This window comes from Lutra lutra, chromosome 1 (assembly GCF_902655055.1).
Source record: "Lutra lutra chromosome 1, mLutLut1.2, whole genome shotgun sequence".
NCBI classification, from domain to species: domain Eukaryota; kingdom Metazoa; phylum Chordata; class Mammalia; order Carnivora; family Mustelidae; genus Lutra; species Lutra lutra.
The window spans coordinates 97,603,184-97,624,049 of NC_062278.1; the positions used below are offsets into that span (position 1 = coordinate 97,603,184).

General features: G+C 42.3%; 1 protein-coding gene across 1 annotated transcript in view; it reads right to left on the reverse strand.

Annotated features, from left to right (window-relative positions):
• NCEH1 (neutral cholesterol ester hydrolase 1) overlaps window positions 1-20,866 on the reverse strand; it is a 57,045-nt gene that overhangs the window by 16,110 nt on the left and 20,069 nt on the right. Inside the window, exons 2-3 of the mRNA XM_047730627.1 lie at window positions 3,096-3,324; window positions 778-847 (exon numbers count right to left, since the gene is read on the reverse strand). Coding sequence (XP_047586583.1) covers window positions 778-847; window positions 3,096-3,324 — 299 coding nt within the window. The remainder of the gene's footprint in view (window positions 1-777; window positions 848-3,095; window positions 3,325-20,866) is intronic.

Consider the following 20,866-nt stretch of genomic DNA (forward strand, 5'->3'; position numbering starts at 1 on the left):
TAATGACTGAGCCCCTCCCCACCCAGGTGCCCGGTTTTTAAATTTTAAAAGGCAGTAAACAAAATTAGTTGCTGTAGATAACTGCATATTTTTCTGTTTCAGTTAATTCCTTTTCCAGAAATTTTTAAAACTAATATAAAAAGATAATTCAAGGTGTCAGAAAGCTAGTTCAAGAAATTGCAAGTTGGGGGCGCCTGGGTGGCTCAGTGGGTTAAAGCCTCTGCCTTAGGCTCAGGTCATGATCTCAGAGTCCTGGGATCGAGCCCTGCATCGGGCTTTCTGCTCAGCAGGGATCCTGCTTCCTTCTCTCTTTCTCTCTGCCTGCATCTCTGCGTACTTGTGATCTCTCTCTGTCAAATAAATAAATAAAGTCTTTAAAAAAAATAATAAAAATTAAAAAATTTTTAAAAATAAATTGCAAGTTGTATCAGAATCATTATATGAGAGAGTGAGAGAGCATGAGCAGGGGGAGGGGCAGAGGGAGAAGCAGCCTCCCCACTGAGCAAGGAGCCAGACTCAGGACTCCATCTCAGGACCCTGAAATCATGACAGGAGCCAAAACAGACGCTTAACTGACCGAACCACTCAGGCAACCCGTATTTCTTTTTGAGAGAGAGTAAGCATGGATAGGCGGGTAGTGGTGGGGTGGGGTAGGGGGGGAATCGGTAGACGGGTGTGGGGTAAGAGGGAGAGAGATCTTAAGCAGGTTCCATGCCCAGCACACTCAACCCACTGAGCCAACCAGGTGCCCCTCTATGATTAGGATTATTAACTTACTCAATGGAGACAATGACAGCATTCAATTCTTCAGCCATTGTTGTACAGAGCTCATGATAATACAGGATTTCTAAAAGAGACAAAGGAACAATCAGTATTAAACAACTTATTTAATAATGTCCATTTTTAAATTCTGCTCATTGTGGATTGCCTTTAGACTTGGACTTAAGTTATTCATAATAAAAATAATAAAAAGCAAATGTGAACCTATGTCTCATAGGGTTACATATACAGAAGCAAATACAAAATCTGGTTTCTGATAAAATGTAATTGGTATAAAATAACAGGAAATCCACATTAGATTACCTTTGAATGTGTTTTTAAGTAATTAGACATTTATTTCATAAGAAACTATATGAAAGACACCAAATTAATTCCAATTTTATAGCTCTTTCAGTGTACACCTTTCCAAAAATCACAGCAAATAAACAGTTTTCTCCTTGGAACCACAAAATTTTTGTTTTAATACCTTCATTTGCTGCAATTCAATTGCATTCTTCCAATTTGAAGAACAGCGTATTCTGTTTAAGCCAACACATAAAAACTAGAATTTTGGGAAGTCTTAGCATTTCTTAGAAAGAGGATCCAAAGACATGCAGTGACAAATACAATTGTAATAACTACATAACCACGTGCATAGCATCTCCAGCCAGAGCTCTTCCTCTGGCAGAAGTGATCAGTCAAAATCATGCAGATGAGGCCAGGTGGATTTGTAATCCATGTGATTCCTGGTACTTACACTTCTTGGCCTCTAGTGGAATGTCGTACTTGGCAAATGTCCAATACTATAGATGCAATCATTTCTGTTATTCACTTCTGTATCCTCATCCCCTAGCACACACTAGGATAACCACAGATACAGGTTCGCACATAACTGTTCGAATATTGGAAGTCCTGAACCCCAGGAAACCCCTCAGTCCTGGACAAACCTACATACTCCAGAAACATCTGTTGAAAACATGAACCAAACCACGAATAAAAGAATAAATAATGGGGGCGCCTGGGTGGCTCAGTGGGTTAAAGCCGCTGCCTTCGGCTCAGGTCATGATCCCAGGTCCTGGGTTCAAGCCCCACATCGGGCTTTCTGCTTAGCAGGGAGCCTGCTTCCTCCTCTCTCTCTGCCTCCCTCTCTGCTTACTTGTGATTTCTCTCTGTCAAATAAATAAATAAAATCTTTAAAAAAAATAAATAATGAATATGAAATGGGATTACTAGAAAAAGTTAAGCTTTTTTGGCCTTTGCCACATTAAAAAAAAATGCTATTTATAAAAAGACAGAAAAAGGGATGCATGGATGGCTCAGTCACTTGATTGATTTCAGCTCAGGTCTTGATCTCAGGGTGGTGAGTTCAAGCCCTGCATCAGGCTCCACATTGGGTGTGGTGTCTATATTAAAACAAACAAACAAATAAACAAAACCCCCAAACAAGCTCAAACAAGTTGTCATTACCTTTAAGCCTAGGGGATGCCAGGGTACCTGGCTGGCTCAGTTGGAAGAGAATGGACTCTTGATCTTGGTTCATGAGTTCGAGCCCCCGTGTAGTATACTCAAATGAATAAAACTTTAAAAAACCCCAAAAACAAAAAACAGAAATCATAGGGGATGCCAGTAGCTTTGGGCTGAAGATGAGAAAGTAGCTCCATGATAATTACAGGCCCTTACTATACCTCCTTGGTGCTTTCTGCTAGGCTGTTCCACTTGGCTGCCTGCCATTTTCAATGTGTTCTGCTCATGAAAGGATCAAACACCAAAGAGAACATTCTTGAATTTTGCAACATTGTTTCCTTTTAATGCTGGTATACCTTTTATATTTTCATCTTTGGTTTCATAAGCAGGTAAAATGCGGATGAGTTAACATGGATATTCTGAAATACTGGTCCTACTTCATAGAAAATTGTCTTCAAAACACAAGTCAGCAAAAGAGCTGCAGATCATTTCCTCATATTCTGTCCCAGTGAAACTTTGACTTGTTTTGGTGCCAAAAGCTACTGTCAGCAATTCACTTAAGTTAGCCTATGATTCAGGTCACAGGACCTATTTTCAAAAGAGTCTGCCCAAATTAACAAGCAATAAACAAATGGGCAAAAGTTTTACGTAGGGAAATCATACAGTTAATCATCCAAGACAGAACCTTCTCAAGTGTGAAAAGGAGACCCTGTGAATAATTCTGCTGGGATAATAGCAGTAACTGAGACTATTCAAGGGAACCAAATCAAACGGTCCTCCTCTCCTTCCCCAACAAGGAAGTCAAGCTCAATCGCACATCTCTCTCAGAGCCAACCACAGTCCCCAGAACCCCGGAGGTGACTAGGACATACTTGGACTGGCCAAAGCCCAGCCTCCTCCGTGGATGTAGATAATGCCACGTTTCAAAGGCTCTTCTGGCTTCGGGGAGCCCTCAAACACTCTGACTTCCACCCCGTCAAAGTCAGTGTCGGTCACCTTCACCTGAGCCGATGACCACGCGCTTTTCTTGCCAAAAGAAATGATGATAAAATTCAGCACAAGCAGGTGATGGCTCAGGCCCAGGGAGTGTATCAGGTTGCTCTGCAGGGCGAGGGAAGGAACACAGAGAGAGAACATGAGTCAGCTTTGTCATACCCTCACCAACTCCTGGTGTCTAAATTATTACAAGCATCTGCCAATACTCTTTAGGACTCACTGGCCACTTTCAATCCAATAACAAATTGGATTTGTTTGCAAAGTGTTTGCAAAGTATTTTCCTACAGGAGACTGTATATTTTGGATCAGCTCAGAGAGGGACATTGGACAGGTCCCATCATTCCCATTTTATCAAGAAGACTTAGAAATTAAACAAATGTGAGCATTGAGCTGGCTAAGTGGTAATTCTGGGACTTGTGAATTTTAGGTTTTAGTCCTTTATTTCCCCCTCTCAATCAGCACATCACAGTTCTAATAACACACTAAGAATAGAGGAAGAACACTTTATTTAGATGCAAATAAAATATACGGAAGTTTCATATTTACTCTAAGTATTTTTAAAGTGTTTTATAGCTTATCTACTTAACTACAGCATGTCTGTTGTTTTGAGAGTGAGGAAAGAAATGAGTGTATGAGAGGCCAGGAGCACAGGAAACTCTGGCCCCAGTGTTGAGAAGCAGAACACCTCAGACATTACCAGGAGCTTTATAGAAATGTGCAAGGAATAAACACTCTGCCATCACTTCCTCTTTGAACCCAAGGGCACTGAGCTCTGCATTAAGTGACTACAGGAAGTTATCTGGTTGGAGAAGGAACAAAGAGAGAAGAGACCCAAGTCATCTACCCAGCAAAGACCCTATAGTGTGTACTCCCCTCTTTCCACATCTTATACAAGGTCCTCCTGTTGCATTCACTTATAAAACTGACCTCCCTGTAAGGCTTAATGGCCATGTTTCAAATCCAGAGAACTGGAACCCATCAGGCAGCCAGGAACTAGTCCAAAAGAGAGGCTCACGAGTGTTAAAGAATGACTGGAAACTTTCCTGGCACAGGGGCATGAATTTAGATACTATATCTCCTAGTGGCTCTCCAACCTAGGGTAGAGAGTAACAGTGCCCTTCTGGAAAATATGAAACAGAACACTGATGATTAGTGAAATACGGAATGCCATCATAAGGTCAAGGAAACAATGTTACTAGTAGCAGAAATCAGGACTATAAAAAGTCTTTGATACAGCATAACACAGCTTCCCAGTAAGGGCCTGGGGCACACTGGTGTGCCATAATTCTGATCCCCTCACCCCTGGGGAGCCAAGCTCATGAGAGCACCTTACCCCAGTGTCCCATATAAGATATTATTATTGTATATGTATGCCCAGCCATGAAAAGACTAGGAAAACACTGCATTTATATTGACCATGTTCATGAAAAACAGAAACAACAGGCAATTAATCTAACCATGAAAAGCTACTCCAGAAATTTCATTAATATTTGTTTTTGGCAAAATAAGCAGCAAATAAATGTTAATAAAATAATTCAATTTCTATATCCATCAATTGCCCAAATTTGCTGAAAAAGTTAAAACTAATAGTGTGCTTGCTATGAATAAATGTGTGTGCTATGAAATAAATTCACAGACACACAGACTTCGAACCATTAAATTAAGGTTTTTGGCGAATCGGGAAACGGCAATCATTATTTGAGTTTCATGGTAAAATGTCAGCTTTCTTGGGGAATATTGATTTCTGCCAGGACATAGCTAAGAATCACTGCATTCACTAAGATTTCTAGCGTTTACACACAAATCCTTGTCAATATCGTTATCAGTTAACAGAGAACACACAGGATCCATTCCATTTCTCACAGAACAAGAAGCTTGATAGGCACGAAACATTGAATGTGAACAAAGCAATCCCAGGCTTGGCTGTGTTACTTTCTGGACTATTTTTTTTTTAAGTTAACTGAAGACTTCTGAATACTTAAGACAAAGTATATATGAGTTTCTTCGACTACAGGAAAGCTGTAAAACAGGTGAATTGTCATTACAAGACAGATTAGAGAAGATTGTTCATTTTACACAGGGTCCACCTCAGGTATCCTTTATGCACTGCACGCTCTGAGTGCATGCAGCCTCGACTCAGTTTGTCCATGCTTTTCCCAAAATACCTCTGCCATGTCAGCTTACCATCATTCACACTAACGGAAGTTCTGAACAACTACCGGCATTGCTCACAATGCTGTAGGGGGAGCAGAAGGGTTGACTCAAGAAGGGACAGTTTAAATGGGAAATACAGGTAAGCAGATAGGAGTAAGATAGGGTCAAATAGATGCTAAAATAAAGTCGGGCTCATGTTTGGAATCGCACTGATAAATCAGAGAATGAAAAATAGTTACCTTCCAGAAAATGCCAAGATTATTTAAAAATTTGAAAACAGAGACACTGCAACAGTAATCTGTCACCAACCACTCTTACTATTACTATTGTTAATAACACTTCTCACTGTCCGAGCACCTACAGGGCTAGGGTAGGGTAGACCTATTCAGTATGGGATGACTCTCGCATGTGCATGTGATATCACGTGGCACGATAAAATTGTAAATATTATCTAACTTTTTTCTCCAATATTAGCTCTTCTCACTGCTCCCCTCCCATCCGAATCTTTCTGTAGTTGTTACTTCAGGGAAAGGGTATGAGAACAAATAGCAAAGAAGTAGGAGTGAGTTTATACTTTTAATTTTCAAAGCCTATATCCTTTGGAGAATTAAAAAATAGGCATTGATTTAGAAGATCACCTGATGAGTAAGAAGTCTCCTAGAATTGAAGATCATTCTCCAGACTAAGAAGTGGGAGAAGGGAGGACAAAGGGTAGAGATGAAATGAGGAATGTGTGGATTGATTTTGGAAGAGACCCCTGAGACACAGCAACCCCCAGATAATCTGAGGAATCTGAAAGCAGTGGATATATGCCCCATGCCCAGACATAACCTCGGAAGGAGGCCAGACCCTAGGGAAGAGTGGCTGCAAGATATATTTAAGACGATGGTGCCTCAAATGGCCTCAGAGTGTTCCTTGGGCTTCCACTAGTGCAGGAGCAGCTGAACGATTCCATACTCCACTAAAGGGATAAAAGTGGCAAGGAAGGGCTGCATGCGTGTCTTGGAGATGGACTTGAGACCACCTTTCCGTTAGCCGTGGTCCACTATATGCTCTCAAGGGTCTAATGAGGATAGAGGAGAGCACTAATGAACCTGAGGGTTCTTATAAATTAGAACAAAGGATACTCCAGGGCAATGCACAGGACTCAAACACCAACGTTGGCATGGAACAATGATGTGAGCCAAGGATGAGTACCCAGATGGCCTCCCCATTCATTATGCCTCAACATTTTATAAGACCTTCTGAAACCTAAAAGTAAACAGCACTTAGGGGGAATACCTAAATTTATAGTCATGAAGTTCTATCTTAAAAAGGTAGACTCAAAATACAGATGACGTTTTATTTCTTGCATCCTTGAGTTTGTGAAGTGGGATTCAGATCCACCCCCCAAAACATTCTTGAGTTGACAAAGTTTTCCGAAATCTCCTTAGAAGTGGCTGGAAAATTCCAGTAGCACAGAGAAGCAGGCCAAGTTTTCAGAGCCTCATAGGTTGAGAATTGACCAGCTGAAGTACTCTAGGGCAGTGATATGTCTTAAAACTTGCCCCCATAATCATTCCAGCATCTAGGGGAGAAATTCTACCTGAGGACATGGAAGGGATGAGGGTACTCACTACACCATGGTAGAACCAGACACAACAAAAAAGGTGAGCCACTGGCTCCCTACCCAGGCATGATGGCCAAAGACGGAAGGACAAACAACAATCAAGGGAAGTAGAGCAGAAGCCGTACTCTTTGTTTAATCAATATACATGTTAGTTGTTATGTTTGTGAATGGGGTTGTTTTCTGTTAACTCACTCAACATGTAAATTAGGAAGTCAGGGAGGCTGAGGGGGGAGAAAGAGACACTCCCTGGAGCAGATGAGACACAAGAGCGGCAAATGAATAGCTCGTGTCCGTGAACTAAGTAACACAAGCAGTCAGGGAGATAGACAAAAGGCTGCAGGAGCCCAGAGAAGGAAGGAATTAATTCTTCTTCTTCTCCTTCTCCTTCTTCTTCTTTTTTAAATTTCTTTTCAGCATAACAGAATTCATTGTTTATGCACCACACCCAGTGCTCCATGCAATCCGTGCCCTCTCTAATACCCACCACCTGGCTCCCCCAATCTCCCAATCCCCGCCCCTCCAAACCCCTCAGATTGTTTTTCAGAGTCCATAGTCTCTCATGGTTCACCTCCCTTTCCAATTTCCCTCAACTTCCTTCTCCTAACTTCCCTTGTCCTCCATGCTATTTGTTATGCTCCACAAATAAGTGAAACCATATGATAATTGACTCTCTCTACTTGACTTATTTCACTCAGCATAATCTCTTCCAGTCCCGTCCATGTTGCTACAAAAGTTGGGTATTCATCCTTTCTGATGGAGGCATAATACTCCATAGTGTATATGGACCACATCTTCCTTATCCATTCGTCCATTGAAGGGCATCTTGGTTCTTTCCACAGTTTGGCGACCGTGGCCATTGCTGCTATAAACATTGGGGTACAGATGGCCCTTCTTTTCACTACATCTGTATCTTTGGGGGTAAATACCCAGTAGTGCAATTGCAGAGTCATAGGGAAGCTCTATTTTTAATTTCTTGAGGAATCTCCACACTGTTCTCCAAAGTGGCTGCACCAACTTGCATTCCCACCAACAGTGTAAGAGGGTTCCCCTTTCTCCACATCCCCTCCAACACATGTTGTTTCCTGTCTTGCTAATTTTGGCCATTCTAACTGGTGTAAGGTGGTATCTCAATGTGGTTTTAATTTGAATCTCCCTGATGGCTAGTGATGATGAACATTTTTTCATGTGTCTGATAGCCATTTGTATGTCTTCATTGGAGAAGTGTCTGTTCATGTCTTCTGCCCATTTTTTGACATGATTATCTGTTTTGTGTGTGTTGAGTTTGAGAAGTTCTTTATAGATCCTGGATATCAGCCTTTTGTCTATACTGTCATTTGCAAATATCTTCTCCCATTCTGTGGGTTGTCTCTTTGTTTTGTTGACTGTTTCCTTTGCTGTGCAGAAGCTTTTGATCTTGACGAAGTCCCCAAAGTTCATTTTCACTTTTGTTTCCTTTGCCTTTGGAGACATATCTTGAAAGAAGTTGCTGTGGCTGATTACTCCTGCTTGTTCTTCCTGGGATGAAATTCAGTACGGCTTCTAGCCTAAATTGTGGCTTAATGGAAGATGAAGGATGGGAAGCAAAGAAAAGGGCTGGAAACCAAGATGTAAAAGTGCCAGGCAAGTGGTGTAATTCAGAGACCCATGGGGAGATCACGCACATAAGGGAAGTGAAGGCAGAGGGGAGGGTGGAAATAAAAGGCTCGACCTAAGAGTCACATATACTGCCAACGTCAACAGCACAGACTTCCAGCCCTAGGGTACCTGAGTGAAAAGCCCAGCTCCCTGACTTACCAGGGGGGTGGGATCTTGGACAAATTAGTAAACCTCTGAGTGTCTTGATTTCTCATCTATAAAACAGAAATAATAATACTAACTACTTCAAAAGATTGTTGTGAAGCTTAAAGAAGGTAAAAATGCCTAGAATAGCACCTGGCACATACTAAACCTTATATGAGTTGGTGGTCATGGTGGTGGTGGTTGTTGTTGTTATTATTAAAATACCCCGATCCAGGAGATCATTGCAGGAAGAAATGTGAGCCCAGGGACAGCCAGTCCAGTATTTCTAGGGAAGCTGAGACTATCATTTTTCCCATGTGTATTTGTTTTTAGGACCATGCTAATTACCAAGTTCTGAAATTATTATGGGTTAAACAGATGGAAAAGAATTACCTGTAAATAGTTCATTTGAGGGCACCTGCATGGCTCAGTTTGTTAAGTATCTGCCTTCAGCTCAGGTCATGATCTGGGGGTCCTGGGACCAAGCCCCATGTCATTGGGCTCCCTGCTCAGCACGGATTCTGCTTCTCACTCTCCTTCTGCCCCTCCCTCTGCTCATGCAGGGAGTGTAAGAGGGAGAAGCAGGTTCCCCTCCAAGCAGGGAGCCTGATGAAGGGCTCAGTGCAGGGCTTGATCCCAGGACCCTGGGATCTGGACCTGAGTTGGAGGCAGACACTTAACGACTGAGTCACCCAGGCACCCCTGCCTTCAAACAGGTTTTAAATTCTCCTATCTGGATTCTGGTCTATTTCCCGTCTATTACAGGAAAAAAAATTCATGGAATATCTGCATGAAAATTATGGTCATATTTTTCAAATACTGTAAAGTTTGAGTATATTTTTAAGTGCAGATTTTTTTATTGCCACATAAACTATATGAATCACACTTAAGCCCACTGTAGAGATCACATGTGATTCACTAATGCAGAAATTTTGTTCTACAAAAACTCACAATGTCTGCGGCAAGAAACTTCCAAAGGTCAGACAACTATAATTCAACAGTATTAATTAGGCACCTACTCTATGTGAAGACTCTGCTACATGCTATAGGAATGCAAGGGTGGGTAAAAGATGGACTGAGAACTTCAGTGGTCAAGAATTTAAGTGTTGTCTGATTCCCTCCCTTTCCCCAAATTTCCATCTCTCCTCAAGCTTTCACAGTTCTCTGTACTTTCTCTGAGACTTTAACTTCTAAGGAAAATCCTCTGATTTTAAAGCTTTGATTCAGATTATTATTATTATTATTATTATTATTATTATTATTTAAGTTGCAGACAAAACAAAACACGTCTGTAGGCCAAATCCGGACTGAGGACCACCATTTGCAAGTTCCGCACTGGTATTTGTAGTTGTGGGGCAGCTGTTTCACACTTCAGTCTTCTGCCCACCACCCACACTTCGCTTCACAGATACTTACCAACACTTACCTCCAACAGGGTGGAAAGGCATCGAAGTCTTCTTTCTTATTCCCACCCAGATTACAAGGATAAAAACAATTCCTTCACCTGCTGACGGCTGGATCTCCATATCAACTCAACTCTGATGAAAGGACGGGACTGTCTGAGCACTGTTTCTGGAAAGCTTTAGGCTATGTAGTAAATCTCACTAGAGAAGGAAAGTCGATTTGCTTAGGGAAAGCAGAAATTGTAAAGTTGAATAAAATAAAAACTGAAACCTTGGGAACATCATCACTTCAAGCAGAGAGTAGGCAGAAGTGAAAGAACCAATCTTTAAAAGATCACTCTACCCTGACTCCCCTCAAGAAAGAGGAAGAATTATTAATTATTAGCATAGCAAGAGAACCAAGAGACTGGAGAAGTCGAGGGGGAAGAGAGTTTCAAGAAAGAGCGAGTTGTTAAATGCCTACAGAGAGGCCAAGTAGGTCATGGGTATTGGCAGTGAACATGGGTATTAGTGGACCTAGTAAGGCCAGTTTAGTTACAGAGATGGGACTGGGAGCCAGACAGACTGTAATGGTTTACAAAGTGAGTGTGAGGGCAGAAACAGAGAGTGAAGGTGAAGGAGTACTTTCCCGGCAGAGGTTAGGAAAGTTATAGCGTAATAGGCTGAGGGAGAGTAAAGAAAACCTGTTTTGTTTTGCTGTAGATGAGAGACACTTGAGCCTGGTTGTAGGGAAAGAGGCTGTGAACAAGGGGAGAGAAAAGTTACACAGGAGGGGAAAAAAAAATGACAAGTGAATTGAGACCCTGGAGGAAGAAAAAAGTATCTGGGAAAGAGATGGAAGGGTTGGCCGTGGAGGAGGCCATGGTAGGTGAGCTTGCTGTAGGCAGGGAAGGAAGCTGAGATGAACCTCTAGAAGTTGAAAGCTGAGATGAACCTCTAGAAGTTGACTTCTGTTGATACCGGTTCTAACTTTACCCTAAAGAAGACAGCACCTTTTCAAAGACTGCTTGCTCTCTTGGAAGGCAACTCATTACAACTTGGCTCCCAGCCCCATACCTCTAATAAAAGCCTTATTAGGTTCACAAATGACCCCATGACCCCACTGCCCACACCAATGACCTACTTGACTTCTCTGTGGGCATTTAACAAAAATTTGCTCTTCCTTGAAACTCTCTCCTCCTTTAACTTCTCCAATATCTTACCTCTTTTGCCATACTAATATTAACTCCTTGTGGGGGGGGGCTCTTTTATTGATTGTTTCTTCCTCTCCTGTCCACTGGCCCTTTAAGTGACAGTGTTCCCCAAGGTTGCATATTTATTATATTCAGCTTTACAACTCCTGCTTTCCTTAAGCAAGTCAATGTACTATTATGGCTCAATGTCCAGCAGATGGGAAGTGCTTACCAGCAGATTATTAAATTAGAGGCTCTGACGTCTATCCATATGCTAAAGACTTCTAAATTGTTATCTCCAGTCCCCGATCTACCATTCTTAAGCTCCAGATCCACATTTCCAACCATCTCCAGGATCTGGCCTATATGCTCTTCAAAATTAACATGTTCTACTCTTCTTCTCCACCTCTGACTCAGCAACCCCATTAAACTCTCAATTAGTAATCTAACCATAAATCTAGCTTCCAAGCTAGACACCTTCATCATTTCTTCCACTTCTCCCTTCTCTCATGTGATATCCAATCATCAATTCACATCAATTCCATCTGCCAATATTTTCTGAGCCTTGTTCCACTTCCAGTCTTTACCCCAACTCACACTGCTGACTTGATTAGATGCTCATTATTTCCTGTATTTGCCTACTAACTTGAATTCTAGAGAACTCCTTTTCTATTACCTGCTGCATACTGCTGTTAGAGTGCTAACCTTGAAAAGCTAATCATTACCGGGCTGTTAAAAAAATGCCCACTGACGTCTAAGTTCCTACAGAGAAAAATCTGAACGTGGCATGCTCTGATCCCACTCTACGTGCCAACCCCATTTCTCACCACCTCACCCCTCATACTTTCCAGTTCACTAGAATCAAGCATATTCAGGCATAACTTGTCTAAGTTTATTTTTCTCTTTATCGGCTAGTCTCTTAGGCAGAGCCCTTCAGTGATGTGCTGTAACCAGCTCTTAATTTACAAGTCAGCTGACATCAGATCAGTAGCTTGAAACTGGCCGTGTTGGGAATATGTACATAATAGAAATCAACAATTGCTATAAATCAGGGTTTCCCCACTTCCTAGCCCTCCCATCCCACGGACAGCACTCCACTGCCTCTACTTCACCTCTCCCTTTCCCCTATTCATTCACAGCATAGCAGTGTTTAATGGTGTGTACTATGAGGTCAGTTGGCCGAGGTTCAATCCTGTTTCTGATATGTTTCAGTGGGGTGATTCTGAGCAATTCACCAAACCTCTGTCTGCCTCAGTTTCTTTGCCTATGAAATTGGAGAGATCATAATATCTACTTTATAGTGCTTCTTAAAGGACACCTATCATAAAACTCAGAATTTAATAAGTGCTCATAATGTTGCCTCTTTTTATTTGCTTATGTCAGGACTTCATAGCATTTTATCCTGTCATAGAGTGTAGTCTCGCTACACCAGCTTGAAGAGCCAGGCGAAATCACCAGCTGCATGTTCCTAAACTGAGCGATATAGAAAGACTTCAAAGTAGCAGAGCTCTTTAACTGACGTAAACCCCATCTTCAAGGCTTCCCCAAAAGAAAAGGCTCTGAAGAACCAGTTTTCATTATTCCGGCCTTGAAATTCTTTGAACAAGGGCAGAAAGGGTTAAGCTAAAATGACTGAGAAGAAAGAGCATAGACTTTGCAGCGAGACAGGTCCTGGCTCTACCATTTATTAACTACATGACCTGGGCAAGCTTCCTAAGTACTCTGGGCCCCAGTTACGAGATAAAAGAGGTGAAAACCTGCACATGAGGAATAAGTCCACATTACTTACTGTTTGTCCCCTCTCTCCTGAGGTCCTGAATTGGCAGAAGACTTGCTCAGGCATTTGGCAGATCCCCATCTGCTTAGGGACCCTTTCTATACCTGTCCTTCCCCCTTATTTCTTTTACTCAGTATTATTTTTATTAAAAAAAAAAATCTTTCATCTCACACTCTGAGAGTAGGCATGGTCCAAAAGAGTTCAGTTTGGGGCACAGGGGCACTCTCTCCATACAGCAAAGAACTGGAGAGAATTATTATGCCAACCTGGACAACGCAAATATAATTATGTAACAGTAGGATTCTCTGATGGGATTGCTCTATTACAAAATTTCAAATTGGTTTAGCCTCCTATCTAAGGATTTCATTAGAAGCCACAAAGCAAACCTGAGGAGGATCTCACTGCCATTCAGTTAGCAAGGTAACCTAGAACTGCGGGATCTGACACCTTAACCTTCCTTAACCTTAAGACACCTTCCACCCTAAAACCTTCACCTTGTTCTTGCACTCTCAACGGTTGCAATACAATCTGGGGAGCATGTCTCTTTCCAGTTGCTAAAACCTTTTGTTTTTTTTTTTTCACTATGACCCAGAAGACAAATAGTTCTACATTGCCAATGTGCTTGCCTAGCTCCAAAAGCTTCCTACATCCTGTCAGGGTACATCAAGGTGAATAATGGCTCACATGTACTGATATCTGCTCTCTGCCACTGTTCCCAGTGTTGGGGGAGTCTCAGACCCATTGCGGTCCAGGGAATCACCCAAGGTCACACAGGCAAGAGTGGTGGGCTGGATTTGAACCAAACATATCAGTTCCAGAACCCTTAACCGCCACCCTCAACTGACACTCAAGTCAATGTAGTTTCGAACCTGCACCAGAAAACTGGAAGATTTTATATCTGGAATGAACATTGTCTCCCCTATCACACAAAGTGAAACTCGGGCCTAGAAAGAATAGGACACATGACTCACCCAGGATCAGCTGCTCTAGCAGAGTCTGGCCTTGACCACTCGGGCTGAAGAGGCACCCCCTACATCCCCTTTCCTCCAGCTCTTCCTCACCAGCGCATTTCTCTCTCTGGGAACACCTTTTCCTCGGTCCTGTTCCTATCTCACTCTTCTCCATACACACACCCAGGACTGTTGAAATGAGACTTTAAAAAATTACTTTGCGTTCTTTTTTATTCACATTTCTGTTATCTATAATAGCAGTAACTAATTGTGGGCTCCTTGGGGCAGACAAGGTCTGAGTCTTGGGGATCAAAATTTTTTGCCAGTGCCCCATGTACAGCTGGTCATAAACAAATATCCTTCATGAGGCTCCTCGAGCTGCTAAAAGCCTCCCTTGACGGCCAGGACAAGAAGCATTTGTTTTCATTTGAGTGTTCCAAACAGCAGCTGACTAAAGGCAGCACAAACGAATGAGACTTCACAGCAAAACCTCCCAAACTCCCTTCTGCTATATGACAGTTCAGAGCTGGCCCACTCATGCCTTCGGCCTGACTTCACAAGTGTGTTAGTTACGCAGGATAAACCACAAGTTGGGGTAATCTTCTGCTTTAGGTAAAGTGTGGGAAGCAGCAAATTAGATGTGACCTTTGAAAACTGTTTCCTAAATGGCATATAAATCCAAAAGAGACAAAGCAAATGATTTTTATGGATATCTACAGATGTCTGAAGGGCCAGCTTCAGATAATGATTATAATAAATTAAGATTAAATACTTGCATTTGTGTATATGCAGAATGCGATTATAATAAATTAATGCATACTATATAAAACATGTAATAAATAATAAAAATCATAATACTCTTTTGTGCAATGCTTTGCAGTTTATGACCACTTGAACTTTCACCAGTTTGAATCTCGAAAGGACCTGTAAAATAGGAAGAGCAGGTATTACACGTATTTTATGCTCATTTGTGGCTTAAAGAAGTTAAATGCCTTGCCCAGGATCATAAAGCTCAAAGTGATAAAGCAAGTACTGGAACCCAAAAGCCCAAATGACCGACCCATCATGCTCAATGATAATAGAGCTCAGATGAAAATCACTAACCATATCATTATTTAAAGCCAAACTTCTCCCAACACACAGGTTTTGAATACCTAAGAGTGAAAGGTTTAAAATCAGGGTGGGGAAGGGAAGTAGGTCATGAAATGTATCTCAAATTCCACTCTGCTAGAGGTATATTTGCCAGCAGATCTGCTAGGCTGGTTAGCAGGACCTGTTTGCCAACTTAAATGATGCCTAAGAAAACTAACAGTACAAAAGATTTACAGCAACTGGAATTTCTATAGCCAGCAGTTTCAAGTTAATGTAGCTCAGTCATTCCTTGGCCCATCATTCCCAGAGGCTCAAGGAGGAAGGCACAGGCCATTGGGACAGGATGGAGGTTTTTATCTCTGCCGCAGGAGAGGCTTCTCAGGAAACAGAAAAAATTTACTCCTTATAAACTCCTTATAAACATTTAGTCAAGATCCACAATTACAACAAGCAAATCCAGGGTGTTTAATATCTAAAATATTGTTTATTTTTTAAAAGATTTTATTTGTTTTTGAGAGAAAGAAGGAGAGAGAGGGGGGCACGAATGGAGGATAAGAGGAGGGGCAGAGGTTAGAAGCAGACTCAGCCCAATGCAGGACTCTGGGATTATGACCTGAGCTGAAGGCAGATGCTTAACCAACTGAGCCACCCAGATGCCCCTAAAATATTAAGCTTAAATAAAAGTATCTCTACACCAGATAACTGTATTCCCTTCCTGAGGTGTTTTTACATGTTAGATATCCCACTACAAGGAAAAGGGTATGGATCTATTTTTCACTCACTTGTTCAACAAACATTTGAATGTTTATTGTACATCAGACACCAAGACTAGTAGGGAGATAAGGGGAAATACAAACATAGGTTCCATCCTTAAGAGGCTGACACTGTATAAGGTGGATATATACAGTGTGATACTGTGATAAGTGCCAGGAATACATACACAGAGAAAGAAATAATAATTTCTATCCAGGAGACTGCAATGTGTCCACAGCATTGGTGACATTCAAGCCGTGTCTCTAAGAACAAATAATCATTTGGCAGGAGAAAAGGGGGAGAAAGACATTCCATACAGTGGAATAATGCAGTAACACACAAAGGTACAGAAAAACAAGGTTTATTGGAAAGGTTGGAGGGACTACTGTTCTGCGGCCCGAAGAATAGGATTGGCACCATATTTTAATGTACTGAAATAGCCTTCATTTGATGATTTTGCCTCTGGTCTTTAGGATACTTTTTTTTTTTTTTTTAAATTTATTTTTCAGCGTAACAGTAACTTTTTAAGAACATCTGTTCTCCCTCCCTGCCCTATCCTATCCCCAGGACAAAACCCAGGGAAGCCAAAGTATGGCTCCACTAAAAGAGCTCCTAAATGAAGACACAAAAGGAGCCTGGCTCACTGATAGATTAGCAAATCATTGATTTTAAAAATCCACCTGTTTTTAAGAGGTTATTAAGAACTAGTTTTATCTCGTATCTCTTCGTTAAACAATCATACAAGTTGTCTAACCCAAGGCTATTCAAAGGATGGTCCACAGACGAGCAGGACCTGAATGCAAATTCTTAGGCCCCAACTCTACCTATTAAATTAGTACCTCTGAGGGTGGGACTTAGGAATCTCTCCAGGCAGTTTTTTTTCCCACTTTAAATTGAGAAATACTGGTCTAGTTCAAAGTGTAAAACAGCATTTCACTAAACCAATTTTGTTTGTTTCTCATACCAGCTCTGCACCAGAAGAGGGCTTGAACCCACAACCCCGAAATCAAGAGTCACGTGCTCTACGGACTGAGGCAGCTCGGTGCCCCTTTAGCCAGGTGCCCGTCTAGCCAGATGCCCGTAGACAGCTCTTGTTACTGATTTTGTTGGCGACGGTAATGGGTGAACAGTTTGGGACCATGTTGCTAAGCGCAGGCCTGCGCCGCAGAAGCTGAAGGCACTGCGGGCCTCCCTCCGGATTGAACGGCCCCTTCCTCCTCTGTGAAGTCCTCCAGCCCCCAGCAGCCCGGGCTCCGCAGAGAACTGTTCCGCTCTGCCAGGCTGTGTGTGCGGACGTGGCTTGGACGCGTCTCCGCTGCCGCCCCTCTCGGTTCTCCGTGCGAGGTTTGGTCTGTGTCTGTCTCCCCCCGCGGACTCTGGGAGCAGAAACCCGGTTGCGGCCGCAGGCGTGCACAGGCCCCGAGGCGGGCGTGCAGGCGGAGGCGGGGTTGAAGCGCTGCGGAGAAGGCGTCAGGTCACCAGAACGCTGCGGGACACAGGGGACAGGGAACAAAGGCCAGGGGAGGCGTCACCTTCCCGGCCTCTCCCGCAGGGGCGGGTTTGGCGCTGGCGCTGAGTCACCGGCCCGCCGCGCCCAGCAACTCCCGCCCCAATCCGCCGGCCACTCCCAGCCGGGGCCTCGCCCTTCCCCCAGAGCCGGCGGCCTGCACCTCCCTTCACCTTTCACTCCTGCCCTCCAGCAAGGCCGACCCAGGAAGCTGGGAGCTCTGGAGCCCCGCCAGGCGGCCACGGAGGGCAGGCGAGCAGGCGGAGCGACGAGTGGAGACTGACGGCGCGCTGGGCGTTTGGCAGAGCAGCCCAGGCCCGGGGAGAGAGCGCACCAAAGCCTCAGAATGCCTTACGTGAGAGCCAGCCTCGCTCTGGGAAAGGCCCAGTCCTTGCCCTCAGCTGCAGGAGCGGCGTGATCAGGTAGAGGCCAAATGTTCTGAAAATTGCAGTCTCTGGTAAAGAGGTACCATGACATCGCTAAGATCCTACTTGTCAAAATCCATGAGCTCACCGAGGATGGAGGGATATGGGTGGATCTTACAGGCCGAGGACCTGACCAAGTGGGACCAGGAGGACAAAGAGGAAGAAGATGAGGTCCAGTCTAATGAGGAAGATCCCCACTCTGCAGTGTCTCAAGAGTCAGAGAAATAAGAGGGGACAGAAATTTTAAAAAGGAGAAAGAAAATTGAAAAAGTATATACATAAAAAAGAAACTAAAATATTTTAAAATATGTAAAAATAAACAATATAATGATGTGATATAAACACTAAATATAATAGCAAAATAACAATGTCAACCTATTCTGACATTGCTAACTAATATTAACTGAAAGCAATCAGATCTTGGCCAGCCCTTTAGTTTCAAATTCGATTTTCATTTTCAACACATTCTATCCAAAGGTGGTGGAGAAGAGGAGTTAAACTTGAGACTGTTTTTCATGATCTCTTCTATGAGGATTGAAAACTGGGGCTTATAGCGGTAACTGGATGGCTCAGTAGGTTAGGTCTGCCTTCTGCTTGGGTCATGGTCCTAGAGTCCTGGGGTTAGCCTGGCACGGTCCCCGCATGGGGGTCCCTGCTCTGTGGGTCTGCTTCTTCCTCTCCCCCTCCCCTCCACTGTGTTCTATCGCTCTCTTTCTCACATAAATAAAAAAATAAAATCTTTTTTTTTTTAAGATTTTATTTATTTATTTGACAGATAGAGATCACAGGTAGGCAGCGAGACAGGCAGAGAGAGAGGAGGAAGCAGGCTCCCTGCTGAGCAGAGAGCCAGATGTGGGCCTCCATCCCAGGACCCTGGGATCATGACCTGAGCCGAAGGCAGAGGCTTTAACCCACTGAGCCACCCAGGGGCTCCCTAAAAAAATAAAATCTTAAAAAATAATTGGGGCTTATAAAAGTTGTCAAGTAGGTATGAAGTGAAGAATTTCATTTTGAAACCCTTTCATTGTGCTATCACACTACACATGCACACCCAAGCCAAACTCAACATTTCCTCAACGCTTAATTTTTCAACTCCTTTAGCCCTGAAATGTCCCAGTGTAGATAAATCGTAACTCAAGAAAAATGCTATTTTTTTTTGTAACCCAGAGACCATCACCTTTACACTTCAGAAGAGAGGAGGCCTGTGTGGTGATCAGGACACTCCTGTCATTGAGGCCAGGAAAACCACCAATCCTCAGGAGTGTGCCCCAGCCTCCAGCCCAGCAGTAGACTAGGTTTAAATGTGCTCGCCCTAGTGGTGCCTTCATCATTTTCCTATGTAAATATAAAATGGTGCATAATCAAATTTTGCTTGAGGATAAACTGGCACATAACAGTTAAGAATTTTCAGGAAGAACACATTTAATTAAAATTTTAAAAGATTTTATTTATTTATTTGACAGGCAGAGATCACAAGTAGGCAGAGAGGCAGGCAGAGAGCAAGGAAGAAGCAGGCTCCCCGCTGAGCAGAGAGCCAGATGTGGGGCTCCATCCCAGGAGCCTGGGATCATGACCTGAGCCGAAGGCACAGGCTTTAACCCACTGAGCCACCTAGGTGCCCCAGAACACATTTAATTTAAAGACCATTAGTTTCTTTGTGGGTTTTGAGTTGTATGTCACCCAGAAATTTATAAAGAAACATAAGTATAAGGTTATTGGCCACTGTGATATTACTAAAATTTAGTATTATCGTAAACAAATAGTTTCCGTAGTGTAGTGGTTATCACGTTCGCCTGACATAAACAAAATCTTTAAATAAATAAAATTTAGTATTATCAAACATTTTCTTCCTCTTATGTCATATATTAGATAAATAGGGTGACCAGGCATATTTTTCTACTGGTAAAACTTTGCTGAAGGTTACCATCTTATCATTCTTTCATAACTTAAAATTAATAGAATCATCAGATAAAAATGAATGAGGGAGTTAATGTTAGCATAGGTAGTAGTTCTTTGTTTGAAGCTAGGCACACATCCACACAGGTCATAGAGAAAATAATAATGCATTTGTTCACTGTTTCATCCTTAGCTCTTAGTACATGGCCTGGCATATAGTATGTGTGCAACAAACACTTGTGGAATGAATGAGTGTCCAAAATCACACTTAAAAGTATTCATTTAACACTTGAAAATGAAATACTATGGTGTTTCCCATACATCTGAAATTATTTATTGAGAAATACATTACTATGTCTCATAATCTTATGATTACTAAAACTAATTTTACCTTGGTAAATACCCCAAAAAATCAAATCTAGAAAATAGCACAAGACTACACACAAAACTGGAAACAGTTCATCATAGTGCAATTATCCAAATGACTAACAGCATGTTATCATTCATGCTATTAACCAAAAAACCTATACATCTGGGAAAGCTAGTCAAATAAATCAACTTCTTAAGCAGTGAATGATAACTCAATCCAGTTCAGATGCATGGTGGGTTTCAATGGGAAATTAAGCCATGTTAACATAAGAAGCCAACCAAATACCTTTGAGTCTATGTGCAATACTATAGAGAAACCCCAGTAGTTGGAACTCACAGTTTCACAGAGTACCGTTAAAGACTTAGCCTCTAAGAGCTTATGATGTACCTCTCTTACCTAATTCTCTCTAATCTAGCTCTCAGCCCTCCTTTGCTTATACATCTCTCCTCACCAAATCTCCTTCTGAAGGACTCAATCCTTACTAACTTAAATGAGATGCAAATAAAAGTATAATTTTAAAACATTAAAGCGCCTACCTATATAGTCTGTCTTTGAACATTGAGGAAATGGATGCCCAGAGAGGTGAGTGACAAACTGTAAATCATCCAGTTACTGACATGTTTGAACTAGATCCCAGGTCAGCGAATCTGGCTACAAATTGTTTTGTTTTGTTTTGTTTTGTGTTTGTTTGTTTTTACTACATCTCTATCAAAAAAAGTTCCAATTGACCTCAGAAAGTTTTTGAGACACTAACTTTTCT